A 24,505-nucleotide genomic window follows, 5' to 3' on the forward strand; every position below is an offset into this window, starting at 1 on the left:
TCAACAGTATAACAACACCGCCAGTTACTTCTGCTGCTTGCATGCTTGTCTCCTATTGCTTGTGAACTCCGTGCTTTGTGAGATCCCAGCAGGGCAGGAGGAGTATTGGTGTTGTGTAGCGTGTAGCTTGTAGCCCCACACTGTGACCAGAATGCTACACAGCATATCCGCTCTGACCGCAACTGCAGTGCAAGAGAGCAAGAACCCCCCGAAACCAATCCCCCCCCCCCCCCGGCTTGGCGGTGAATTGAACGCGTTCCCTCGACGCAGAACTTCGAATGCTCAATGACGGCGTAGGGTCGACGACGTAGCTCCGCCGTCGCCGCGACGCAGAAGCATAAACTAGGCTTTACGCCGCACTCGGGGATCGACGCAGGACTGGCAGGACTGCTACTGCTAGGCTACTGCTAACGTGAGTTGTTGAAAAACCTTTTCAGCAAACTTTGTGTACACAAATGATGTTCTCAATGCTCGTGTTCATGTGTAGAGACCCTGGTGATGCTACGAGCAAAGTTTCATGTTGTGTCGAGTCTTCTTAGTGTTTTAAAAATAGCGATTTTTGATGCTACAGAAAGTTGCCCCGCGCACCTCCATTGTAAATGAGTTTGACCTGGAAACAAAACTACGGTGAATCTTAAAAGTGGCTTTTTCCTCATAATTATGCTTTTTACACAAAGGGTTGACTCGTGTTCATTCACAAAATAAGCCAAGGTTGCATTTTGGCAACAGTTACACCTAAACATGTAAGTAGCTTAGCTACCTGCCCATGGCGGCCCGAACGTTTGAAAGCAGAGATAAATACATTTTATTATTGTTATATGGGCTAATGTTAGACTATTCGTGTGTACTGGGGAAGCTAAATTATCCAGCTCACTGTGTTTACTTATTGTGTAAATCTCTCTACAGGCGCATCCACTTTACTGCGGAGATATATTTATTTATTTATTTCAATATATATATATATATATATATGCGTCGATTAGTCGACTAATCGCTCTAAATGACGACCACTGGTCGACCAAGAAAATCCTTGGTCGGGGGCAGCCCTAATATATATATATATATATATATATATATATATATATATATATAGCAGTTGTTTATATGTGTGGTATTCAGTCAGTTTGGGAAATCCCACAACCTCTAGAAAGCATTAACAGGGAAAAGAAATAGGTTCTGTTGTTCGATTGTTACTTTTTAGTTTAGTACTTTTGAGTCCACTGAAGTGATGGACTGGTTTCCAGCTATTGATAACAGATCCAGACTGTCAAAGAACCAACTCAGATGGCCATACCATCGATCTACTTTTACACCGTGGTCTTTCTGTCACTGACCTTTCAGTCTCCTCGTCCACTCTATCACTTTCTGACCACTCTCTAATTCAATTTATTGTTAATTTACCACCTATTTCTCAATATCTCTGTCCTCCTAAAATGCACCACATTACCAATTGTGGTGGAATTTCAATGGTTTGGCACTTGTTTTAGGGGGCACCACCTCCGAAGAGGAATATTGAAATCAAATCAATATTTTCTTAAGTTATCAGTCAGATATCTAAAAGTGTGACTTCTCGAATAAATTGATCTCCGTTCTCCACTCCAAAGGAATACACAGAACCCGAGTATGATTTGTTTTAATGCGTGTTGTTGTATTTTTCTATTTACTATAACGGAGTGTCATATCATTTTCAGGTCCAATTAAGTGATCTTTTTTTTAACCTTTTTGTTTTATTTGATGTAATTCCCAAATATGTTGTGTTGATACATTGTGTCAAAAGGGAGGAATGTTGGAAATAACAGTTTTAGATTCAGAAATCAATGTATGGATAAGAACATACTCGATGTGAGAAGAGGGGAGAGCCCCTTCACCTGAGGTGTGGGGAGTTGTCAGGGTTAGAACAGGTCAGGAATTCATATGAGGGGCAATTCTCTTTGCCTAAGGTGTTGACAGGAAGGTAGCTAGGATGACATGCACTGTCCACTGAAACATCAAAGGGTCACGGCCCTGGGGAAGGCATGATCAACACAAACATCAGAGGGTCATTGTTTTGGAGAAGGTGTAATTAACAACTTTCATAAAGTATGTAACCACTGTTCTGTTGTACTTAAGTCAGAAACATTTGGAAGACTGCAGAGAACACTGTGGGTCTTCTCTCCACGCTGCATGTGTGGAGAGATCTGATTCATCACAGAGTCTAAAATCCTTCAGAGAATTAGCAACTCTCAAACTTCAACAAGGAGATTTTCCCTAACACATTCAGGGGGCAAGCTTCATTAACATTTTCAAATCCAGATACTTTTTTGTTCATTACCAGCTGGGAACTCATCACTGACTGTTCTCATTTTCGATCCTGTTAAGGATACACTTTATGATCCTTTGTATTTAAATTACTCTCTCAACCATGTCGTCTTATTGACGTGTGTATTTGTGTGTATGAGTGCTCATAAATGTGCATGCATTCTTACTATTTTACTACTACATTTTTATCATATCTTTTATTTGTTGGTAAAAGTTGTATAATCACAATATTACACTCAAGGGTGAGCTTTACTGTCATTGGTAGCACAAAACCATGAATATCTAAAAAATTTCATGACATTCCATTTAATCCTTTTCAAAATGCGGAGTAAAATCCATTTAGTTTGGCCAGTCAATTAAGGGTTTATGGGAAATGCTGATAATACTGGCAAAGAACATCAAACACCCAATTGTCAGTACTAGCTGTGAATATGTCATATCATTTTCTGAGCTATAAAACAGATGATCAGTAAATATGCCACTGCGCTAACAGATGCTGAATTAGATCATCCAAATGACCTGTTGATGAATTTAATTCCAACATGTTCACGTGTTGTCAGGGTAGCAAAACAGTCAGACATCCTGATTCCTATAAAAAGCTTTCCATTCACATTATTCATTAAGAACTTTTCGAGGACAATAGCCTCTTTGTTCTCCCCCCTCCATGTCTAGTCTGAGCAGCTCTCCACAGCCATAACAAAGGCTGATTAATGGAATTTTCCTCACAGACTGCCCTTGCCCAGGTATCTCTGTGCCAGATGGTCTAGTCTTCTTGCTGCTCTTCCAGCTACTGAATTAGGAACCTCAGAGGCCACCACCCTGTGCTGCTAAGTGCCAGCTGCCATCAATAACCTGCCTCCCAGTTCATTTACGGCCAAGGATTCATGGCTTTCACATTGGCACAGCTGTTGTACAGCATGTCACTATTTGCTTCCCAATTGGGTTTTGCATCCACCAGAACCAGTAGAGGAAAAACAGCTGATAAACTGTATAGCAATAACATCTTTAAATATATTTTTATCTTCAGAAGAACTTGGCTGGCTGTGAAATATGTGACATCAGAGAGAATAAAAAGCTGCTTATAATAAACCAATAACACATTGTAATAAACAGTGATGTTGTCAGCAGTAATCTTTGCATGAATGTGGCACAGTTCAGGATTGAGTAAATCCTTCGCTCTCCAACTGTGAGTATATCAAATCAAGAACGGGCAGTGATCTGGATGGTGGTAGCTCCCAGTAATCGGACTGGGAGTGATGTGTGTTCACAGATAATGCTGCCAGACTATCCTATCTCAGACACTGTGGGATATGCTGATCATCCATGAAAGCAAATGATAAGATTACATCAGCTTAATTGGCCTATGGAGTCCCTCCATAGAAATGCTTGGCTCATCACAATGAAATCATCTACAGCATCCTGGCACACAAGAACCAGGAAATTATCAAGTTAGTTTGGTCATGATAAGAGCCGGCATGTAGAATACATTGAAAAGATGACAGTCGAAGTCAATGCTGAAGGTGGCTTAAGATGTAGCTCCTCTGTATCTGCTGACTCCAAAGACTCTTAATTGACCCTGCTGAAGTTAGTGACAAAATCATCCAACTGTTCTCATGAAATACAAGGTCAAGGTGTTTTTTGTCTTCTCAAGTCAGGGTCACAATTCTGTGGCAGACTCTTGGTTTTGATTACATTAATTGTAATTATTCTACATGGTTGTTTTTGTTTTTTCTTGCTACCCATTATCATACTAACTGGTTTCCACCAATGAAAATAGACATTTAGATTCCATGGAGCACTTTGTTCTAGAGCCCAGACAAACCAAACTGACAACATAGAAATAGCGGCAATGAAAGTGTAGCATTGCCTCACAAAGCCTGTGTCTTTGTGCACGTTAACACATCACAAATACTACAGCAAATGTAAACTGCATGAGAGGCAATACCTCTCCATACCACCAGATGGTGGTAGTCTATCAGGGATGCAAACAGCGCGCCGAAAAGCGTAACTCGCTTTTTTCGTGGCCAATTAGGTGACTTGTGTGAATCGTTCAGATCCGAAGAGTTTTTGTTTTTGGGGGGTGCGCGTCTCAGCTCGTGTCAGTAAAATTAACAGGCTGACAGTGACAATCACGTGAAACTGAGGCGAACTCATGGTTGCCTCTGATTATACTGATAGTAGCCTACCTATTAGCTTCCAATGTAGACGCGCGACATGCGCGCTCACAACCCAAAGCGGCGCGTAGCCGCGTGCAGTCGGTGCGACGGCGACGCCGTTTTTTCCCCCGTGCATGTCCGTGGAACTGTGCGCCGCGGGCGTGCATGGTTCCCTACGTTGCTGTCAGGCAGTTGTTTCCCACGGAGCTCTGCCCCGTTTCAAAGGTGAAGGAAGCCCTAAGTGGAAAGACGTTGCCTCCGCGATGTAGAATGTGTTTTATAGAAGAGAAACACACATTTCAGGACCGCTGACTTGTGTCATCAAAACAGACACATGTAAACACAGAAAGCTGAAAATCACTGGACATGTCTGTTGGGATTATACAAATCAACAGTGTAAAGTAGAGCTATCAAGATGTATGCAGTAGTTAATTATTGCATATCCTACTGGACCTATCACTCCTATTGTTTCTGATGTACAGGTGCATTAGAATGTCATGGGAGAGTTTATTAAGGCCTATGTCACTAATTCAATTCAAAAAGTGAAACTAATACATTATATATATGTCCATTACACACCGAATGAAACATCCCATGTATTTATTTATTCAGTTTATTTTAATAGTAATAATTATGTATAACATTCAATGAAGACCTAAAATTCAGTATCCCCAAAAATTTTAATATTACAAAGGAACATTTTTTTTTTAAAGCATTGTTAATATAGAAATGTTGGCCTTCTGAAAACTATGTCCATCTAAATGCGCTCAATACTTGGTTGGGGTTGAACTACTGGAAATGGACTTTTCCGTGATACTATAATGTAATTATTTGTTAATGGTGAGCACCCCCCCCCCCCCCACGCGCCAGACATTTACTCTCTTTTTTAGTCCTGACCCGTTTGCATCCCTGGTCTATGATGTATTCATCATTTAAAAAGGGAAACCGGAAGACTCCGCAAATGTTGTTATGGAAAAGCAGTATTTTCACTTTACTCTAGTCAATGCAGCTACTTCTAATCAAGAATATGTCTTATAAGAAGTTGTAAATGGCACTAGTGAAAAGGCGAAGGTTGAAAATAATGAGAAACTCCACTAAAAAAGTGAAATCATGGGCGTAGGAAGGATCTGAAATGCGGGTGGGACAATTTTAACGGAAGTTTGGAGGTTCTAGCCTCGAAATTTTTTAAATAGAGTAGATGTCGTTTCATGGAGTCTGTTTCCTTTTAACAAGTGCTAATTTAAAGGAACTTGGGGCAGGATCAAGAAATAAGACTCAATAGTGACACGAGAGCATGCATGGACTCTTCACAGCAGTGCAGCTGATGCTGTGACACTGTTATTTCAACCGCAAACAGCAGTAACTATTCAGTGTTACACAGCGGTGGACTAAGTTACATGTTTGCAGTTAACACTACTTCGCACATTAGGTCACTCCGAGTCCTCGGTGATCTCATATGATTTTCAAATCAAGCTCTAAACGTGACCTGTAATGTTTTCTTGCCTGGTTACTAGGAAATGAGCCATGTCAGCCTCTGTTTTCAGTCCAAATTCAAGTTGAAGAGTCGAACGCGTATCCGATGTTTATTCGGGTGCCAGCCCGGCTTTGGTCATAATTTCATTTCGACTCACGAGATGCTGCTGATAAAACCTTTGTTTTCTTCTTAGTATGCCTTTCTAGTGGATTTTTCAGTCCATTTGCACCACAACGGTCGCAAGCAGCACCCGCTGATGCCGCATCATACCTCCTGTCTATCTCCCGCTACATTTTCCCATCACTCGTGAACAAGTCTCAAGATACTTGAACTCCTTCGCTTGGGGCAGGAGCTCTCCCCCAACCAGTGGGAACAATCCACAATTTTCGGGCAGAGAACCATGGCCTCAGACTTAGAGGTGCTGACCTTCATCCCGACCACTTCACACTCAACTGCAAATCGCCCCAGTGCCTGCTGGAGGTCACAGGCCGAAGAAGCCAACAAAACCAAATCATCTGCAAAGAGCAGCAACACAATTTTAAAGTTCCCGAACCAGACACTTTCCTCCACACGGCTGTGCCTCGGGATCCTGTCCATTAAATCACAAACAGGATCAGAGACAAAGGACAACCCTGGCAGTCCAACACCCACTAATGAAAAGTGTGGCTGTACGTTCTCTGCCATTATTATCTGTCCATAAACAATGAGCTCCCTATGCCACAGGAGTGCGGTGAATAGACTGTGGTCACTCGCAGTGAGTGATGGGCGGAGTCAGCGCAGGGTGGGCAGGTAAGGACATATTGATGGACAGGTAGGCAATATCTTCGGGCCGCTAACATTGATGGGAAGAAGTTTTTACAGCCTTGTCGCTGCCAGAGACCATGGATTGTTTTCCTTTTTTTTCCAAATCATTTTATATTTTGATCACTGTCTGGATGTTAAGAGATTGTATACAATTAAAATAAAAAATGTTTCTGAACAGAATTACCAACCCCAGCTTTAAGTGTAATCAGTTCAGACAATCAAGTTGTAGGGAATGTAGTTTGGGTCTACACTTGAACCTGATTCATGGGTAGGTTGAAATAAAGATATGATATCTTTTGAAGTTTGTACTCAGTACTGCATTATTTATAGCTGCTGTCTGTGCCCTACATTATAACCAATCCCGTCCTTTATACCTGTTTAAATATCTTTGAAGCGGACGGCAAACACTCTTGCTGGATGATCACTTTATTTTTCCAAAGGCTGATCTCTGGAGAAGCTCTAACAGCTGGATCTGCATCTGCTTTGCTGTCTGGTTTTGTGGTTTGTGCGAGTTCAGTGCGTATTTCATTCTCACAGTTTTATCACTCATTGGACATGTCGGGCAGTGATGCACCTGCTGATATACTGAATATTAAGTTTTGTGCAAATGAAGCTTCTGTTATACACAGTAAATTTCCTCTGGATTTTTTGTGTGAACCCACAACCTTAAAGTTCAAAGTACATCTCTGATTTTCTGTCTGTTACCTGTTTAACAAACACCTGCACATGAAGAACAAGCTGCATTATATTTATACTGTGTACAGTGTATTTATACTGTGTACTGTGTACTTATATGTGTACTGTGTATTTATACTGTGTACTGTGTATTTATACGTGTACTGTGTATTTATACTGTGTACTGTGTCAGCTCAGAGGCACAGGAACCATTTCAACTCACAGAATTAATTTACATATTTATTCATTATGCCTCTGTATTCATTGATATTCTGATTGTGAAATAAGCATTTAATAACCTAGAATATGATTATAATGTCTTTTGAAAACTGGAAACTATATTTAGGCTAAATGTTTCAGGGAAAACTGAAATGATGTAACATATCAAACCTGACGTTCAGGAATGATCAGCCTCACTATGGATACATGGATGAGCCTTAAATTCAAAACGCATGCTTCATTTTTACAAAAAAAAACATCCATGTCACCTCCTGGGAAACTGGCTATAGAAGCATGAGAAAAATGATCCTACATTTTGTAATTTTATCCGCAGGAAGCGGAAATCACATATTTGAAGATATTAAAAAGCTAGAAGAATTGATTAGATAGTAAATTGATTCAATGACTAATTTATTATAGCTTTGTGTCACAGGCTCATAATCTAGGCCTACTGTACTTTTTTGGCTAAAAATACATATTTGCTAACATTTCAAAATGAGAATATCTCAAAATTCAACATGTAGAACCAAAAAGTCAACTGAACTATCTAAATTGTATGTGACACACTTAATCTCCAACAATGACTTTTGCTGTTTTCTGTTTTATAAATATCATAACCTCACACGATAATAAAGTGCCCAGTTGTAACACATAATGTAATGGTGGTGTGGCAGTAACAGTTTAAAAGACTTAAAGATAAAAGCTTATAGCTAGAGTTCCTCCCTGCCTTTATACCCTTCTATCCTTTTGTTTAGTTCACTTGTTCATTCTTTACCTATTCATTTCATCACTTTCTTTCTCTCCCAGTGTTTTATTTTTCCTATCTAGTATACTGTCTTTGTTCAAGGCTTTCTGTGGTGACAATGTTTGACCAACCGTAATGCCTGGCATCGGCACTTCAATGACTAGTAAACGTCTGCAGCGCATTTGTGTATGTGTATTTGTATGTGTATGTGTGTGTGTGTGTGATATTTCAATCTGTGTGTCTGCCTGCCAGTCTGCCTCTATGCAAGGTGGCAGTGAAAACATTTTATGGAGTTTCATTAATCTGGGCATTCTCTCAATAAGCAAGTGGAAGGGATTCAATAGCTAACAAAGCACAGATTCAGCACTCTGAAAAGAACACCGAGTGGATTAGACCGATGCAGTTTCAAAATGGTAAAAGGGGGTGGACGACACTAGTAATTTTAAAACATGGGTGGGATGTGGAAGCCACGTATAATGGTTGCGATGCCCATGGGTAAAATCATGGATACTGTTTCTCTTCATGTGCACTGATTCACTAAGCTGAATAGCCAATCTGAGTCATTTCTCTCACTCACAGGCTACACTGCAAATTCTCCTTTGCTCACAAGAACTATGGCCACAGACACCACAAATTACCCATCAGCTTGTGCAGTCACTGCAATTGAATAATAATGTGTTTATTTGCCTTTACAAGCTTTTCCTAACTTAAACCATGCCATAATTGCATTCTGAAAGAAACCATTTCAAAAGTACTGGCATAGGAATAATAAAGTGTTGTAATTGAATGTTTAAAATACTTAATTGAATTGAATTTGATCTTGACTTTTGTAGAATTGGCTGACTGAATAACTGTCTTGCAGGTGGTTGTGCCACTTGGATGGCCCTCAGAAGCCATTATCCAAATAAAAACAAATATTCCTGTTGTACATATTCTCACCAGTAAAGGCGGTGACCAGTGTCACCATGGCCAAGCATTATTAAAGCAAGGAAAGGATAACCATAAACATGACTTCATTCATCCAAGCTCCAGGTATTACTTCTGGCTGATATTGTATGCGCGTAAGTGTAAGGTGTTTACAAGATAGAGACAGTTAGCTGACCAGATCCGTCATTTCCTCCAGCCAATCAGCTGACACGCAAACAAAAACACAATCACTTCCAAAAAACTTCCAGCGTAAGATTTCGGTGAGGAAATGATTTGTTTCTGACATTGAAACAGCTAAAATAAGGGATTAATAAATTGTGCAAATCAATACACAGGATGGATAAAGGCTGTTATTTACATCATGGCATGTCCAGGTTGGCTAAATTATGCAAGACATGACAGCACCGAAGCTGTCTGAGACAAGGACAGGTGCAGGGTGAAAAAAAGGAGGGTGCGTCTCTGCAGCTGAGCTGGCAGAGCTTGTCCCATAGTTTATTACACCCATTCAACTCTTGTCCCTTTTCTCCTGTTGCCACCATCCTTTGTTTGTGACACTCTCACCTGTCATAATGCCTCGATTAATGTCTCCCTACTTCCACCCAAAAACACTTTCCATAACAATTACTGTGTTAACATGCAGGCTTGGCTGCAGATGTAACCACTTTTTCATCCTAACAGTATATGTAAAGGGAAAATGTGGAAAGTGTGAGACTCACTGCTGTTAACAAAATGTGGAGTCTTGACACTGAAGGATGAAAGCGTGTGGCTGGTTGGGAGCATCTGATCTGAATAATTTCTAGCAGCAGACGCCAGTTCAGCCTCCCAAGCCAGATGGACTGAGACTTATTGTGTCAGTGCTGGATAAGCATGGCCATGCTGCCAGGCCACTTCCACCCTCAATGTGCTCAGTAATGCCACCAATTTACGTGAAAGCTCATATTTCATCTGCTATCCTTTCTGTGTGGCTTTTCCACTGACATTAGCATATATATTAGCATATCTCAATATAACCACGTTATTCTCCTTTCTGGTTCATACATGGCTGAAAAAGCAGGGAGTGATATCAGTGACTCTGAACATGTCTTTGGTGTGTGTGTGTGTGTGTGTGTGTGTGTGTGTGTGTGTGTGTGTGTGTGTGTGTGTGAAACACACGCCTGAGCAGATGATTCCAGAGCTCATAACAAGTTTTTTGTCTGCCACTTGGCACTCACAGATGTTTTTTGAAGCTGTTATAAACCAGCCTGTGTCAGAACATGAGCTATTAAAAATGCTATAATTTACTCCACATGCCCGCTTTGCTTTCTGTCGCCAAGATAATGATTCCTGCTGCCTTAAATCTTCCCAAATGTTGTTTGTTTGTTTGCTATTTGAGCTGATGACAACACTTATTTGGCAATTTGAATTCTGTCTAATATAATGATTACTATGCCGCTGTAATACAGTGGGACTGGAATTAAGCTTTGGATTACCAAGGCTCCCAGTATGTTACTATAAAGCACTATTTGGGAATGACAGCAGATGTTTGTTTGCTTGTTTTTCTAAATCCAGCCTGATTAAATGCTAAATGATGCTGCCAGTGTTCTTTGTAGTAGTCTTCATTTACATTAATTATACAGCCGTCATATACAGTACTAAATGGTTTTGCCAAATTATGTTTGATGCCATTTTTCCAGTTCAGGAAGACTTACTGAAATCGTATGGAAGAGGTCAGGGGAGATAGAAAGTGGACTAAATGCAGGACTTTGAAACTGGAGATGTGAGTCCTGTGTGGGTCTACAGCTGAAGGCTTATCATGTAAACTTGGTTTTCTCATGACTACATAATAATATTTCAAATTGTTTGATCTTCAAGAATAGTTCACCCAAAAATGAACAGTCATCATTTCCTCACCCCCATGCTTGTGGAAAGTCAGGTTAAGTTTAGTAGTCCAGAAAACATTTTGTGAGCTTCACAACAAAATAGCATCGCAGCATTCTCCTAGACAACTGAAGTAGCTGGGGACTTGAATAAACAAACAAACGAATAAATAAATAAAAGAACAGAACTCTGCAACACTGCTCGACTGTAGCCTCCAGAAATATTGTGTGGACTTTTTTGGGTGAACTTTTCCTTTAACATTAACTTAACCATCCACTCCTTGACCATTAGATACATATGTGCTTTTTATAGAATCAACCATTATAAAAGGTTTTATAAGTTGTCACTACATACCTTATAAATGTTTAATGAAGGGACAACTTTTTGGTTGCCAAGTTATAAAAAAAAATCCTTTTGGAAATATGAAGCTATGTCAGTCATTAATGCTCAAAGGTTTCTAACAGTCAGTGTGCAGTAAAGTGACCAAATTGAACAGGTGCTGTAAAGTCTTTATAATATTTCTATAAGGAAAGATACAGTAGTGTGTCAGTGGAATTCAGTCATAGTGACCTAGTGACCTATAAAAATACACCCAGATGGCGTCAATTCAGAGCCAAAGCTACACCCACCATGTGGGGATTTTTTTTCACTGACTCAGTGTAGGCATAACATAAGCTCATATTGTTACATTTATTGAGGTATATAGACATCTCTACAGTCTAAAAGCTGGATATAAAATCAGTATATTTTGGAACACTACATTCAAGTAGTATTTGAAAAAGCAGAGATGCAATCTCAAGGTCAGCAAGCTGGTTTCAGTGCTTTCCATCCTTGGCTGTGCATGAAAATCAGAAACAGATCAACGACATAGAACACACTTCCGAGACTCAAACATCTACTGAGATGACATCCTGTTGAAAAACATTTATTTTTTCATTATATTCCTTAATTCTTTGATTGCATGAGGACAAATAAGTCTCAATTTAAGCCTTAAAAGCTAAATGCAGGAATAATACTGACCATGGGTGGCTAAGGCAGCAGTAGCGCAAAAAAATGCAGCGGCTGGTAGCTCCTCCAAATTATGCTATATTTTTGTTTTTTAACCATGATTTCTTCAGTTTTGTTCCTGAAACACGTACTGCTCATAGCAAAATACTGTCAAGAAAGTGGGTGTTTTGGACTTAGAGCAGCAGACTTTGAGACCACCACGACCATCGAACCTGACCAGCTTGACCGCCCCAGGGAGGAAGAGAGTCAGAATAAGAGCCATGCTTATCCATCTTGGTTAAGGCTGCTAATGTACGGTCGCAGGAAATGGATAAAATGGGACACAGGCTGGCCAAACAACATGAAATAAGGGACTATTGTGCCCAAAGACACCTGTCTCCACCAAAACATCTTGAATCAATCTGTCGAACTCATTGATGAATGAATACCACTGATGCTTGTTGCTCACACACAGTCAAAGGTGATGGACATTGTTTCCCAGATGTCGAACTTTTAATATGAAGATGCTGACCACATTATCATCACCATCTTGTTGCTGCTGTTTGCATTTACCCTGACGCAGATTCAGAAGATGAACTACATGTTTATGCATATTTGTATATTAACAGCTGTATATTTGTTCTGTAATTTGTGTAGCATGAATATGTTGTGAATGTGAATAAATTTCCTTGTACCGTGTATAGGTTCATTTTATTTAGAGCCTGCCCAGAATAAATGGTGAATAAGGCAGCAGTACAAGAGAAAAGGAGAGAGGACAGAAGAAACGCATGCTGGGAGAGTCACCTTCTTTGTTCCTGAGTGAGCTCAGGTTAGGTGGTGTATCGGCGCTGCTCTGGACACAGTAAACCTCACGGGTCTGAATCCCACCTCCACACAACCCCGTCTGGTTTCCACGCCGACGGTCCTGTTGGCTCAGCAGCACATCCACCCTGCACTCTGTCCACTCTGTAGTTTTCCAGCTGTAACTGAGAACAGAGGTGGACACAACAAGCGTTACTAGCCCTTTTTAGATAGAAAAGGCGGCACATTTGCTCCAAGGTAAGGGCGGCAATCTGCCGCCTTGTCTTTCTGAAAGGGAGGCGTAATATTCCTCCTTTTCCAAAAGCCGCCACTTGGCTGCCACTGGGGTAGGCGTAAACATGTGACGTGACGTGAAGCACGAAGTTGGTCTTCAAAATAAGAGCTTTACATTGCACCCCATTGGATTTTAGAACTGGGTTCTTAGCGGGGGGCTTTTAATTTGAAAGTAGCGACCGTTCGTAGCTTGCCGCTACACAACAAGCGGACAGCAGCTACTAGCTGTTTGCTTGTGTCCGCTAGCTGTCAGCTACAGAGACCGAGGAGATGCTAGCACCTCCCGGATCTTAGCGGCTTTCCAGTTGCTCATCTTGACGTCCGCGGATGAAGTGATGGACTGATTGTTGTGATCAGCTGTTTCCTGCTTTTAAAACTCTCCGGCTGTGGGTCATCGACACCTCCGCCCATCTCACGCAATTGCCGGCACACTGACGTCTCGGATTTAGATAGCAATGGAGGCGGCAGTAAGTGTACCCTCCGAGGCGTCAAATTGGCGGACCAAAACAGACGAAGCATACCCGTCTGCAGCCTGCAGAAAGGGACGGACTGGCTGGATTTAGCCACGCCCACAATCGAATTCCAGCCAATCACAAATCGACCTTTAGTTCCGTCCCTTTCTGCAGGCTGCAGACGGTACACGTGAAACAGACCGGCAATTTGCCGCCTTCTGTCTAAATCCGCGACCTAGTCGCAAAAAGGACGGCTAATTGGCGGCTTATTGGCCAGTATAAAAACGGCTACTCATATACAGTAATCAGCCCCATGTATATATTTTTGTATTATTCATACAGTTTAGAGTCACAGGGGTATTGCACATTAAGAACAAATACACATAATAAGCAGAGAAATAGATGAATGCTTGATGTGACTTGTATCTACAGTATATATATATGTATTATGTTATTACTTGGATTTTATGACATGGATTAAAATGACACTAAAAGTAAAAAATGGCAAATTGGCATTGGCATGATCTATAACCCCTAAAGGATTTTGGATCACGGAAAATAAAATGACCACACATTTTTATCATTGTTTGTTGTCACAGTGTGCCTGGCTCTCTTTGCTGGCACTGAAAAAGATTGTATGTGCCTGAGTGAGGCCAGGGATGGCGTACGCATTTCTCATTGTAAGAAAGACTTTTTATGTTTTGACCTTCGATCTCTATTTACAATACACCTCAGAATTGCAATTTAAACCAGAGAGTTCAGTGAGCACTCTCTAAGACTTGATTTTTTTAAGCTGAAGTGGGATTGTACATTTCATTCATAGATGGGTTTGTAACTGGTTAGTGAATTGGCAGCAGTCTGTTCAAGCAATAATGCATTGTGGTTTCACCCTGAGGTCAGAAAATGTAAACCCTGCCTCCATCTCTACTGATAATGGGATTCATTTGAGGTTGCCAATGAAAGGCTCCATATTCATGAGAAGAGTCCCCCTGTCTCTGTCCCTCTCTCTCAGTTGCTTCTGCACTGCTATAGGACAATGAGGCCCCTGGGAGAGCAATGCATTTTGGGGCTTTAAATTGCCCAGATGGGGACACTCAAACAGCGTAGTACTTCAGGACCATGGACAGAGCTCCTGCCTCTCCTCCTGTCTGTACAGACAGCAGCAAGAGTCGATGGACAGTGATTTACTGTTTCACATTATGACTGATTCTACTCTGCCCATTAAACAGACAGGTTATATGGGAGGTAAGCAGATTAGCAGATGGTTTTACAGTTAGCATCAGAGCTTTGTCTATCTATTTAACCCATCAATTGTATCATACAGACATCTAGATTTCAGTCTACCAACTTTACCACAGGGTATGATCACTTAATTTCATGGCTATTGAATTTAAGGTAACTGAGGTTTAGTGGCAGCATGGTGAGGGTGTCAGGGTGGGACAGCATGGTGGATAGAAATCAAACAGTGCAGCAGCTTCCTCTTAGAATACAAAGACTATGGTATACTCCATTGCATGTATTCCTTCTGGCACTGAGCCAGACACAAGTAATTTCCTCTACATCTACTTATACACACAAACCCCAACAAGCCCCTTCCACTGACCTCACCCACATCATCCAACCAGCCTCACTCTGTCTAGGATTATAAAACCTGCAGACCTTGGCAGTAATAAGTTTGTCATTTTCTCACCCCACACTGTTAACATAATTTAAGGAGGCATACGCTGTAAGACATAGAATCCATTTCAGGTTACTGGCTAATGTAACTGCCACTGTCTTCTGATAAAACACACAAAAAATGTTGGATAAACAGTAGATTATTAGCCACAGTGCAAAAAAGCTAGTCTTTGTGATGTAGGGTGACCAGATGTCCCCGTTTTCCGGGGACACTCCCTGTTATGGTGTCCTGTCTACGGCTTGAGCTTTCCCCGAAAGTGTCCTCGTTTTTAACTGAACCTGCCAGAGATTGTGGCAGACCTCTAAGTGAAATAATACTATGTGGCAAAAGAAGACCAGGTAGCAGAGCCTACCCATTAACGTCTCAATCACATTGTGCTTGTTTTGGCCACCAGAGGGGGCCGCTCGCAGTCATATCATGCTCATTCATTCCTCTACTTGCACGTACTATTTAATGAACAAAACAAAAAAAAGAAAGAAAAAATAAGTTGTTTTTTCTTTCTCTTTTTTTTTTTACTTTATAGAGATATGTGGTTCTCACAGGACAGTGACGCAAAAACATAACAATCTCAAAGAATATGATGCATTGCTGTAGATTAAGCTAGCCAACAGTATATAACATGAGCTCTCAGCAGTAATACAATAGTAATTTAAAAATATCAGATATAAAAACACATTACGTATAAGAAAGAATATCATAACATATCGTCCAACAAACTGGAAATGTCCCTGGTTTTTATTTCAGAAATCTGGTCACATTATTGTTGTGGAATCATCTTTAGTAAAATAAACTGTATTAGGCACAACGGTGCTTTAGCTAAATGTTAACATAAGCTTGATAACATACTCTCAATGACATTGCTTAAGATACTGTTGTTTAGCAGGTTATATTTCACATGTTCATCATCTTGGTTTAGCATGTTAGCATGCTAACCCACTGTAGCCCACCTCTATAGTGGCTTTGTAGCATTACAAATGTCCTTTTAGTTAAATTTTCTACAGAAAAAAAAAAAAAAAATAGAACATTTAACTGTTTCTATTTTTGTCCAGTACTTACACAATGCAGGGTGGAACTCCATCTCCCTCGGGGCTGCAGGGCTCTTTCTCCTCCATCTCTGGACAGTCAGCTCCTCCACCACTTGGGAACTGGCTCACTTTTCTGGTGCGAGTGCGCTGTCCCTTGGGCCCGTTGGGGTCGTAGCACTCCTTGGAGCAAGCTGACCATTCAGACCATTCAGTTACGTCGCAATCTTTGGTCATGACGCAGGCCTGGAAGGTGACTGGCAATATCTCCTGAGAGCACAGGCTGGAGATGAGGGAAAAAGAGAACATAAGACAAGAAAATAACTGCAGAGAGTTTAAAAACAGTATTACAAATATTAACAAAATCCTCTCCAAGTTAATGTAACTAAGAAATGTTGTTTTACTGATTATAAAATAAGATAGCAACTGTATTTATCCTGAGAGAAATTCTTGTGCAGTATTTGCAGTACAAGATAGGAAGACTGGAAATACTATATATAGAGATAAATGTGTCCCTGGAAATTTTTCAACAAAATGTGTGTATGTAATTATTGTGAAAGTTCCATGATATGAGGGGTGGATGATAAAAATTAATTGAAAACTAATAGTGATCAATCAAATTACTTTTTTATGGGTGAAAAATTGGTGTTTATTGAATCATCTTTGATTGGTGGATTTTATTAATGGTCACAAGGTGGCGCTGTTGATACCATGCTCTAATATGCTCACAGAGAACTTGTGCACAAGGTTTCCTTTTCTTTAAGACAATCTTTTGCAAAAAGATCATGTTGAATTAACACTGTAGCACATAAATTCCACACAATTTTACACACAGGTGCAACGTGGCAGTATGTACAACTTTACTATATTTGGTTTCAATTGAATTTAGCATTGAAGATTTATGGTCTGTTCAGTGCAGCAGGTCCTGCCTTTTTGTTATCATAAATACATTTTGTTAATCAATTACAGAAAAACAGTAAGTGATGTCAAAAGACGCATTAGTTTTGTTCAAGTTCATTGCTGCAGCAAACACACAACTACAGAAACACTCATAGCTGTACTGTCATGATACAGAGTGATGCTTCTCTTCTTCTACCGCATAAACAATGGCTGAGTGCAGCAGCTTGCAGAGAGCATTTTCAGTCAAGTTTAATGTTGGCCTGTTATCAAGTTACTCACAGAATTAACATTAATTAGCGACAGCTGACATGACCTGCTGCTGGTGACATAATTATTGTGTAATGTAATTAAAACAGCAACAAATGGTACCTTGATTTGGACTGGTACCTTAATTTAGTACACTGCTCTTTGCTAACGACAAGTGTGTTGTAGCCTAGTGAATCTGTGTATTTTGCTAGTCAACGACAGTACGAAATACTAATGCATATTTGCATACTCTAATTTACCCTTAGATACGCAGCAAGATGCAATGTAATGAAGAGCCTGACCCTAGAAGGCTGAGGTGGACAAAAACACAGGAGAGTGCCATCATTCAACAGTATATAAAGGCAGCAAAAAGACATTAAAAAAGAGCAATATTTGTTTCCCTGTTAAAATGGCTCTAAATTCCCGGCGTTGATTATTATGAACCAGATAGTGACTGTATTGTAGGGATTACAGAGATGCAAAATACTGCTGCACACCCTACAGCTTTCTTTTGTCTGAGTCAGTCGATGTGATAAATTGACTTTGAAAGTTGTTCATTTCAAACCCAAACAATTATCCGTATTTTCAGCGGCTGCTTCACAGCACCATGCCTCTGTTTGATAATGGGATTGCTGTGGTGGAGAAAGAAGCTGGTTCTTCTCTGTCTGTTTAATAGAGGCTGATAGGCCATTTGGGATAACGACACAGTGCTCTTTCGCCTGCTTTTTTATTTTTTTTCCCTCCCATTTTTCAGGTTTTTATTACAAATCTCCTGCAGCCGATTTTTCGTTAGATCCTTCTACGTGAAAGTCAAGACCAGCGACACAGACATGATCATGTCATCATACATACAAATTAATCAGACAATACAGGAAATTCAAATATAATGTCCACTGCCTGTCAGTTATTACATAAAGAAATATTTGCCTCATGGCCTGATCAGGAATCAAACGAAACTGCGTCTATATTTACCACGTCTCAAAGGGAGGTGCAAACAGTTTGTATGCGTAATTGCGCACACATGGCTGCGGTTATTGTTGCAAGAAGGAGACGCCGAAACAATGGAAGGAGACGCCGAGAACGCATTTTTCACACTCGTGTGAACATTTTTGGGATGAATGAGGAAACTATCATTAGAACATATCGCCTATCCAGCCTTGCCATTTTGGAGCTGTTGGAGGAACTCAGAGCAGATTTGGAGCCAGCTACGAGAAGGAGTCACGCAATACCTGCAATAACAAAACTCCTTGCAAGTGTACTATTATTATTATATTTATATTATTATACGCCAACTTTTCTTTTGTTCTTCTTCTGATGTCTTGGTATCTCCTTTTCACTTCATCCACTGTTCGCCTGTTTTTTCCAACAGCATTAACTTTTTCACCGATTTTCTCCCACACAGTGTTCCTTTGCGCGACCGTCAGATTCCTTTGCTGCAGCTCATTGAAATGTTTATTCGCTTCCTCTACCAACACTTCTAATTCCAAAGGGTCCAATTTTACTTTGCGCTTTCGCTCTCTCAAACTTGCCATGCTGAAAACCATGAAACACGCTAAACCCTCATTTAAATAGGCGTGTCTCCAACACGTTTGCACCTGTTGTCATTAATGCAATCACTCTTAGTAAATCGCCCGCAAACCGCGGTTCAACCCCACACGCAAATTTCTAGATTGCCCACGCAGATTAGTACAAGCAATTTGGGATCTTAGTAGATCCGGCCCCAAGTGTTTTCTTGGTTAAAGGGTATATACCAATTTTACACATTAAAGTGTGTATACAGGTTTAAGGAGTACAATTGCAACTGTGAAAAAAGTAGTATAAAGTCTTGAGAGGCAGCTGCATGTAATCTGATTAAATGCCTATGCTAAGTTGCATTGTGGGTAGGTGTAGGTGCCAGGTTTTGAAAATGAAATAGAGTGTGTGGAATAAAAAGGTGATATCTCTGGTTCTGCTGTAACGATTTTGATCATTTGTTTTATTAACTTCCATAATGAGTCCAGCAGTGTTATAGGAGTGCAATGCGGAGATGTGAAACAGCGCTTAGTGATGGCCTCATATCCAGTTCTAAATATTCATATTCATTGAGCTCACATTCAAGGTTTTTTGTTTTGTTTTGTTTTTCACACAATATGACCATGTACTCTTGCATTAATTGCAAACACATTGCTCAAAGGGCTAGGTCTGCCCCTAGCAGATAAATCTGGCCACAGTTTATGTAATGCTATATCAATATCACACTACCTTGTCATAGTTCTTGTCAGCTAAAGGTGACCTTTGGTCATATAAAGCATTTTAACCAATTTGGTCAATTACTGCTAGTTTGTATATTTTGTTCTCCACCAGTGTTGGTCAGGGGCCGTTAACACAACAAAAACCCTCTTTCAAAATCAAATTTTACTTTGAATAAAAAAAGTGTTTTTAGAGAGGCGAAGTCCTGCCCCTTCTGGTGTGCCCCAAAGGGCCTTATTTCAGAAAAAAACATGTAGTCAATGGTGATAGATCCTGTTTGTGCCATGAATTAAATGTATGATGTTTGTCAAATTAAAATATAATTTTGCAAGAAAGTCGCAGTTTGTTGGAGAGATAGGACATTTAGTTTTGTGTGAAACCTCTTATTGACCTACATAATCTCGCTCAATATATGCCAGCAACACCAACATGATCGTCACCTCGTCACAGAATAAGTATTACAAAAAGGTGAAAATCACAACAATTTTGGACATACTGACAACTGCAGTTATGTGAAATGGGAGTGAGTCTAACTTTGGCCTATAAATAACATGTGCCTGGAGTCAAAAACAATAAAACCTGTAACATTTTTGAATGCAAATACATAGAAAATTATTTCCAACGATATGTTTTATTTAACAAAATCTTTGATAGAGGCACAGTGGATTTTGCAGTTCATCATCATTTTAAAGCTAGGAGCCATGGGATAATTAGCAGTTTTAACCACAGGATAAAATTGGAAATTCCCATAGTGATGGCTCCAACTGTAAATAAACTTGATCCTGAGCTTGGGCCAACATTAATACGCTCATCACTACCAATTAAGCCTCTTTGAAGCTTCTAGCCATCTGTGCAAAAACATTAGTATAGCTCTGTGGGTCCCTTTTGGAATTATATTCCAAAGCAGATATCAATCCTAGTGTGTGTCATGCAAATATAATATTCCACATAAATACTGCAAAAGGAAGAGTGGCATTTGCTTGAGGTTTGAATGATTTATGAATGTTGACCTTCTCCCAGGCATTAAAAGCAAATGTATCATAGTGCCTTGATTTTCTCAGGATGTAATGGAAGCTGAGCTCAGAGGCCTCTATTTGAGCTGAGCCTAGCAGTCAGACAGAATGAGGCTATTCATCTCCGAACAAAGAGCATGGCTCTCAGACACCACATGGACATTGACCTCACTTGAGAAAAACATGTATAGAGCCTCTACATCATAGGATGGATCTCATAGTGGAGCTTTGATGAGTGTGTCCAGTGTTATTGAGCTGGGAGAGGCTGTATTGTATGTACTCTGAGGAAGTGGAATACATTGCATCATGTCATGGTCACATGCTTCTCAAGTCACTTTGAAACCCATAATAGCAATATACAAGCAAGCAATAAAACTTATGGATCAAAAACCAATGAGATGGCACCATTGTGGCATCCTGAGAAAACACAACCTTCTTGCATTTGAAAACTTCATAATTTACTGTAACATCAGACTGGTTTTTAAATGTCTTCATAACTGTGTATCACCCCTGTTTTCTGCACTGATAAAAAGACGCTGTAGCTCAAGCCAAGTTAACACACGAGCCTCCTACAAAGGCAACTGCATTGTTCCCAAGTGTACAACATCATTTGGACAGTCTGCCTTCTCAGTAAAAGGGGTTAACCTATGGAACACTTTACCCACTCACCTGAAACTGGAGACTGATACAAACTCTTTTAACAGAGGACTAAAAGCATGGCTAAAAGCAAAACAACAATGCCCACATGCATAAATATGGACTTTTTCATTGTTACTATTATTACTGTTACGATCATGATTTCTGTTTGCTCAATCTCCTTTCGTTGATCTTGTGCTTTGCATTTTTAGATTAGTATGCTACTGTTGTGATGTTGTGTCATGCACTTGGTTTTATCTCATACTGTTGATAATATGCTCTGTGCTTTTAGAATAGCCGCCTATGGACTGGTGTTGAAAATTAGCACATGTGCTAAACACACCCAAGCAAAGCATCTGGTCTGTCCACTGGAACAGTCTCAATGTATTTGTGATGTCCATATCAAATAAATAAACATAAACATAAACATAAACATAAAATAATTGTTGTCCTTAACTAATTTCAGAATTTTCAATAATCTCAACTATCTTTGACTAAATATAAGTTTTAAAGGAGCAATGAGGGTGACAAAGGTGCAAGAAGAAAACAGAACTAAAACTGAATTCTTACAGGGTTTCACAACAAATACAGTGTTACTGAGTGCTATGAGCCCTGACACTTGAAGCTACTGAGTGGCACAGACAGTGCAGTGAGTTGGAACATGCAGCAGTCTCACACAACAAACAAGCCACAACATCGCTCTTCTACAGGCAATGAAATCCACCCAAATAAATCATTTTCATAACATATTTGCATATAAGAAAAGCAGTAATAATGCTGTGCAAAGTAAGAGTAAGAAAGTATAAAAGAAAAAAATAAATCAAATAATTTGGCAAATCCTATCTGTTTTGCTACGGGCCTTTAATGACAATGTTTTTATTGTTCAAAAGCAACATTTGTTTAATTATTTCCTTCTAAGACATCTGTGCATGGCAGGTTTGGCAGGGTTTAGGGTTATGACTAAAGGTGCAATATATAACACATTTTGTAGAAAACATTCAATACTTAACCAAAATTACCAACAGAATGTGAAGAAATAACAGTTTTGAGGTTGTGATATCAAAGACTGCTGGCATCTTTGAAAGTGGAATAATTTCTTGCTTGCAGGGCTGTAGTCAGGATTGTATAAATACTGAGGTCATGTGTAGGCCTACTATAAGGAGCAACATTAAAAAGGAAAAGGAATTAGAAAATCTTGTTATTAAAAAAATCTTTAAAAAAACAATGACCCAGAAGAGACTGATTTCTCTTGCATAAACGACTTTTTTATTGCCCTGGTATGATCCTTCCTCTGGAAGCCCATGTCAGCCAGTTAAAGACAAAAATGTAGAAAAAATAGCCTTGATAAATTTAAGTTAATTATAAGATCTCCTGCCTTATAATTAGGGGCCGGACTTGTAGAAGCCATTTCAAACTTATTTGAAGGGTTTATATTTAAGTCAGCAAATTAAGGCTTTAGTTTAAATGTATTAATTTTAATATATGTAAGTGGTTTGTTTATGTTAATTTATTGATTAATCTATACCTGTCCGGAAGATATTTGATTGTAGGTGGAGTCTTACTTATTCAGGTCAGCCAGCACAGGTGTGTATGGCAGCCTTTTGCTTCTGCGCTGTGGTGTCCTGGGGTGCAGGCATCAAAGCAAAGGATGCCAACAGACTGAACAAACTCATAAAGAAGGCAGGGTCTGTTGTTGGCTCTAAGCTTGTCACCCTGGAGGAGGTGGCGGAGGACTTGCACCTTATGTTCCACTTTACTCCTCCATACCTCAGCATTTTATTTTATTTACCTCGGTATTTCTTTTATTGTATATAGTACTTTATTGTTTTTTGTATATTGTATATAGTACTTTATTGTCCTTATTGTTTCTATTGGATCTATCGATCCAGAAAAGTAATCTGAATCTGAAATCTCATAATTATGACTTTAACCAATACTTATGACTTTCATTTCATAATTTACTTCACATAATTTCAACTTTTTATCTCATATTTATTATTTTCATCTCGTAATTTAAACAGTTTTTATGTCGTTACTGTGGCTTTTTATTACATCATTTTGAATTTGTATTTCATAATAATGACTTGATAATAATGATAGTTATCTAATAATTTGGATTTTTCTATCTCATAATTTCTATCTTTTAATAATTTAATAATAATTTGGAATTTTTTATCTCATAATTTCTATCTTTTATCTCATGATTATGGCTTTTTCTCCCTTAAAATTATGATTTATCATGGAAATATTTTTTCATCAAGCTTAGTTTTTATCTTATCCTTTTCTTTAACTGGCAGGAATGGGCTTCCATATTTATCAATGTGTACCTCCTGCATAGCCTGACAAGAAACACTTTTGGAGTAGGTGATAAGAGACTGCAGCAGGTAGGCTGATAGTTTATTCAAAGCTGCTGCTGTGCACTGTAACTTTTGTCACAATGTTTTTCCCACTGTGAATATTTTTGCCACGGAAAATGACAAAGCGGAAACTTATTGACTGATTGAAACTGTGTACAAATCCTGGATATGTCACATTTTACATGAAATGGTTAATAGTTTGTTGGCTCAGGTCCTAAACACAGATGCTCTTCTGTTCCTGTACTGTAACTCTTCGATGGTTGTTTTGAGTGTGTAGGTTGGTGAAATGCAGCCCTTCAGTCCTCGCACACAGAATGAATGACAGGACGACACTGTACGTGCCCAGCTCATTTCATGTCACATAATGTAACGAGTTGCACATGCAGAGCTGTTTAGTTTTGCTGACGAGAAGATGCCAACCTGGACCTGGCCTATCCCAGTCCAAAGCTCCAATGCTAGTGGTGTAAACACCAATACTTCTCCGGTGCTACAAGTTCCTAGTCCTAATTAAGCTAACTAGCTAACAGCAGCTACAGTTAGCAGCAGTTAGCGGTTACTCTGGTGATATGCCACCCCCTTTTTGTTCTGAGTAAGAATTCAACAGGTGGCCAGTTCTTACATATTGCAACTTTAAAAACAAGAGTATGCATTATTTGCATGCCTTTGATGCCAACTCCAGTATCCTGCATGTAACTTGGACAAGCTACATGCCCATCCACCAAATCTTCACCTTTT

General features: G+C 39.6%; 1 protein-coding gene across 1 annotated transcript in view; it reads right to left on the minus strand.

The window, feature by feature from the left end:
• thsd7aa (thrombospondin, type I, domain containing 7Aa) overlaps positions 1 to 24,505 on the minus strand; it is a 189,141-nt gene that overhangs the window by 92,050 nt on the left and 72,586 nt on the right. Inside the window, exons 3-4 of the mRNA XM_084379897.1 lie at positions 16,424 to 16,672; positions 12,947 to 13,128 (exon numbers count right to left, since the gene is read on the minus strand). Coding sequence (XP_084236023.1) covers positions 12,947 to 13,128; positions 16,424 to 16,672 — 431 coding nt within the window. The remainder of the gene's footprint in view (positions 1 to 12,946; positions 13,129 to 16,423; positions 16,673 to 24,505) is intronic.

The sequence above is a fragment of the Pagrus pagrus genome (assembly GCF_965226575.1).
Source record: "Pagrus pagrus genome assembly, chromosome: 17".
In the NCBI taxonomy this organism is placed as follows: Eukaryota; Metazoa; Chordata; class Actinopteri; order Spariformes; family Sparidae; genus Pagrus; species Pagrus pagrus.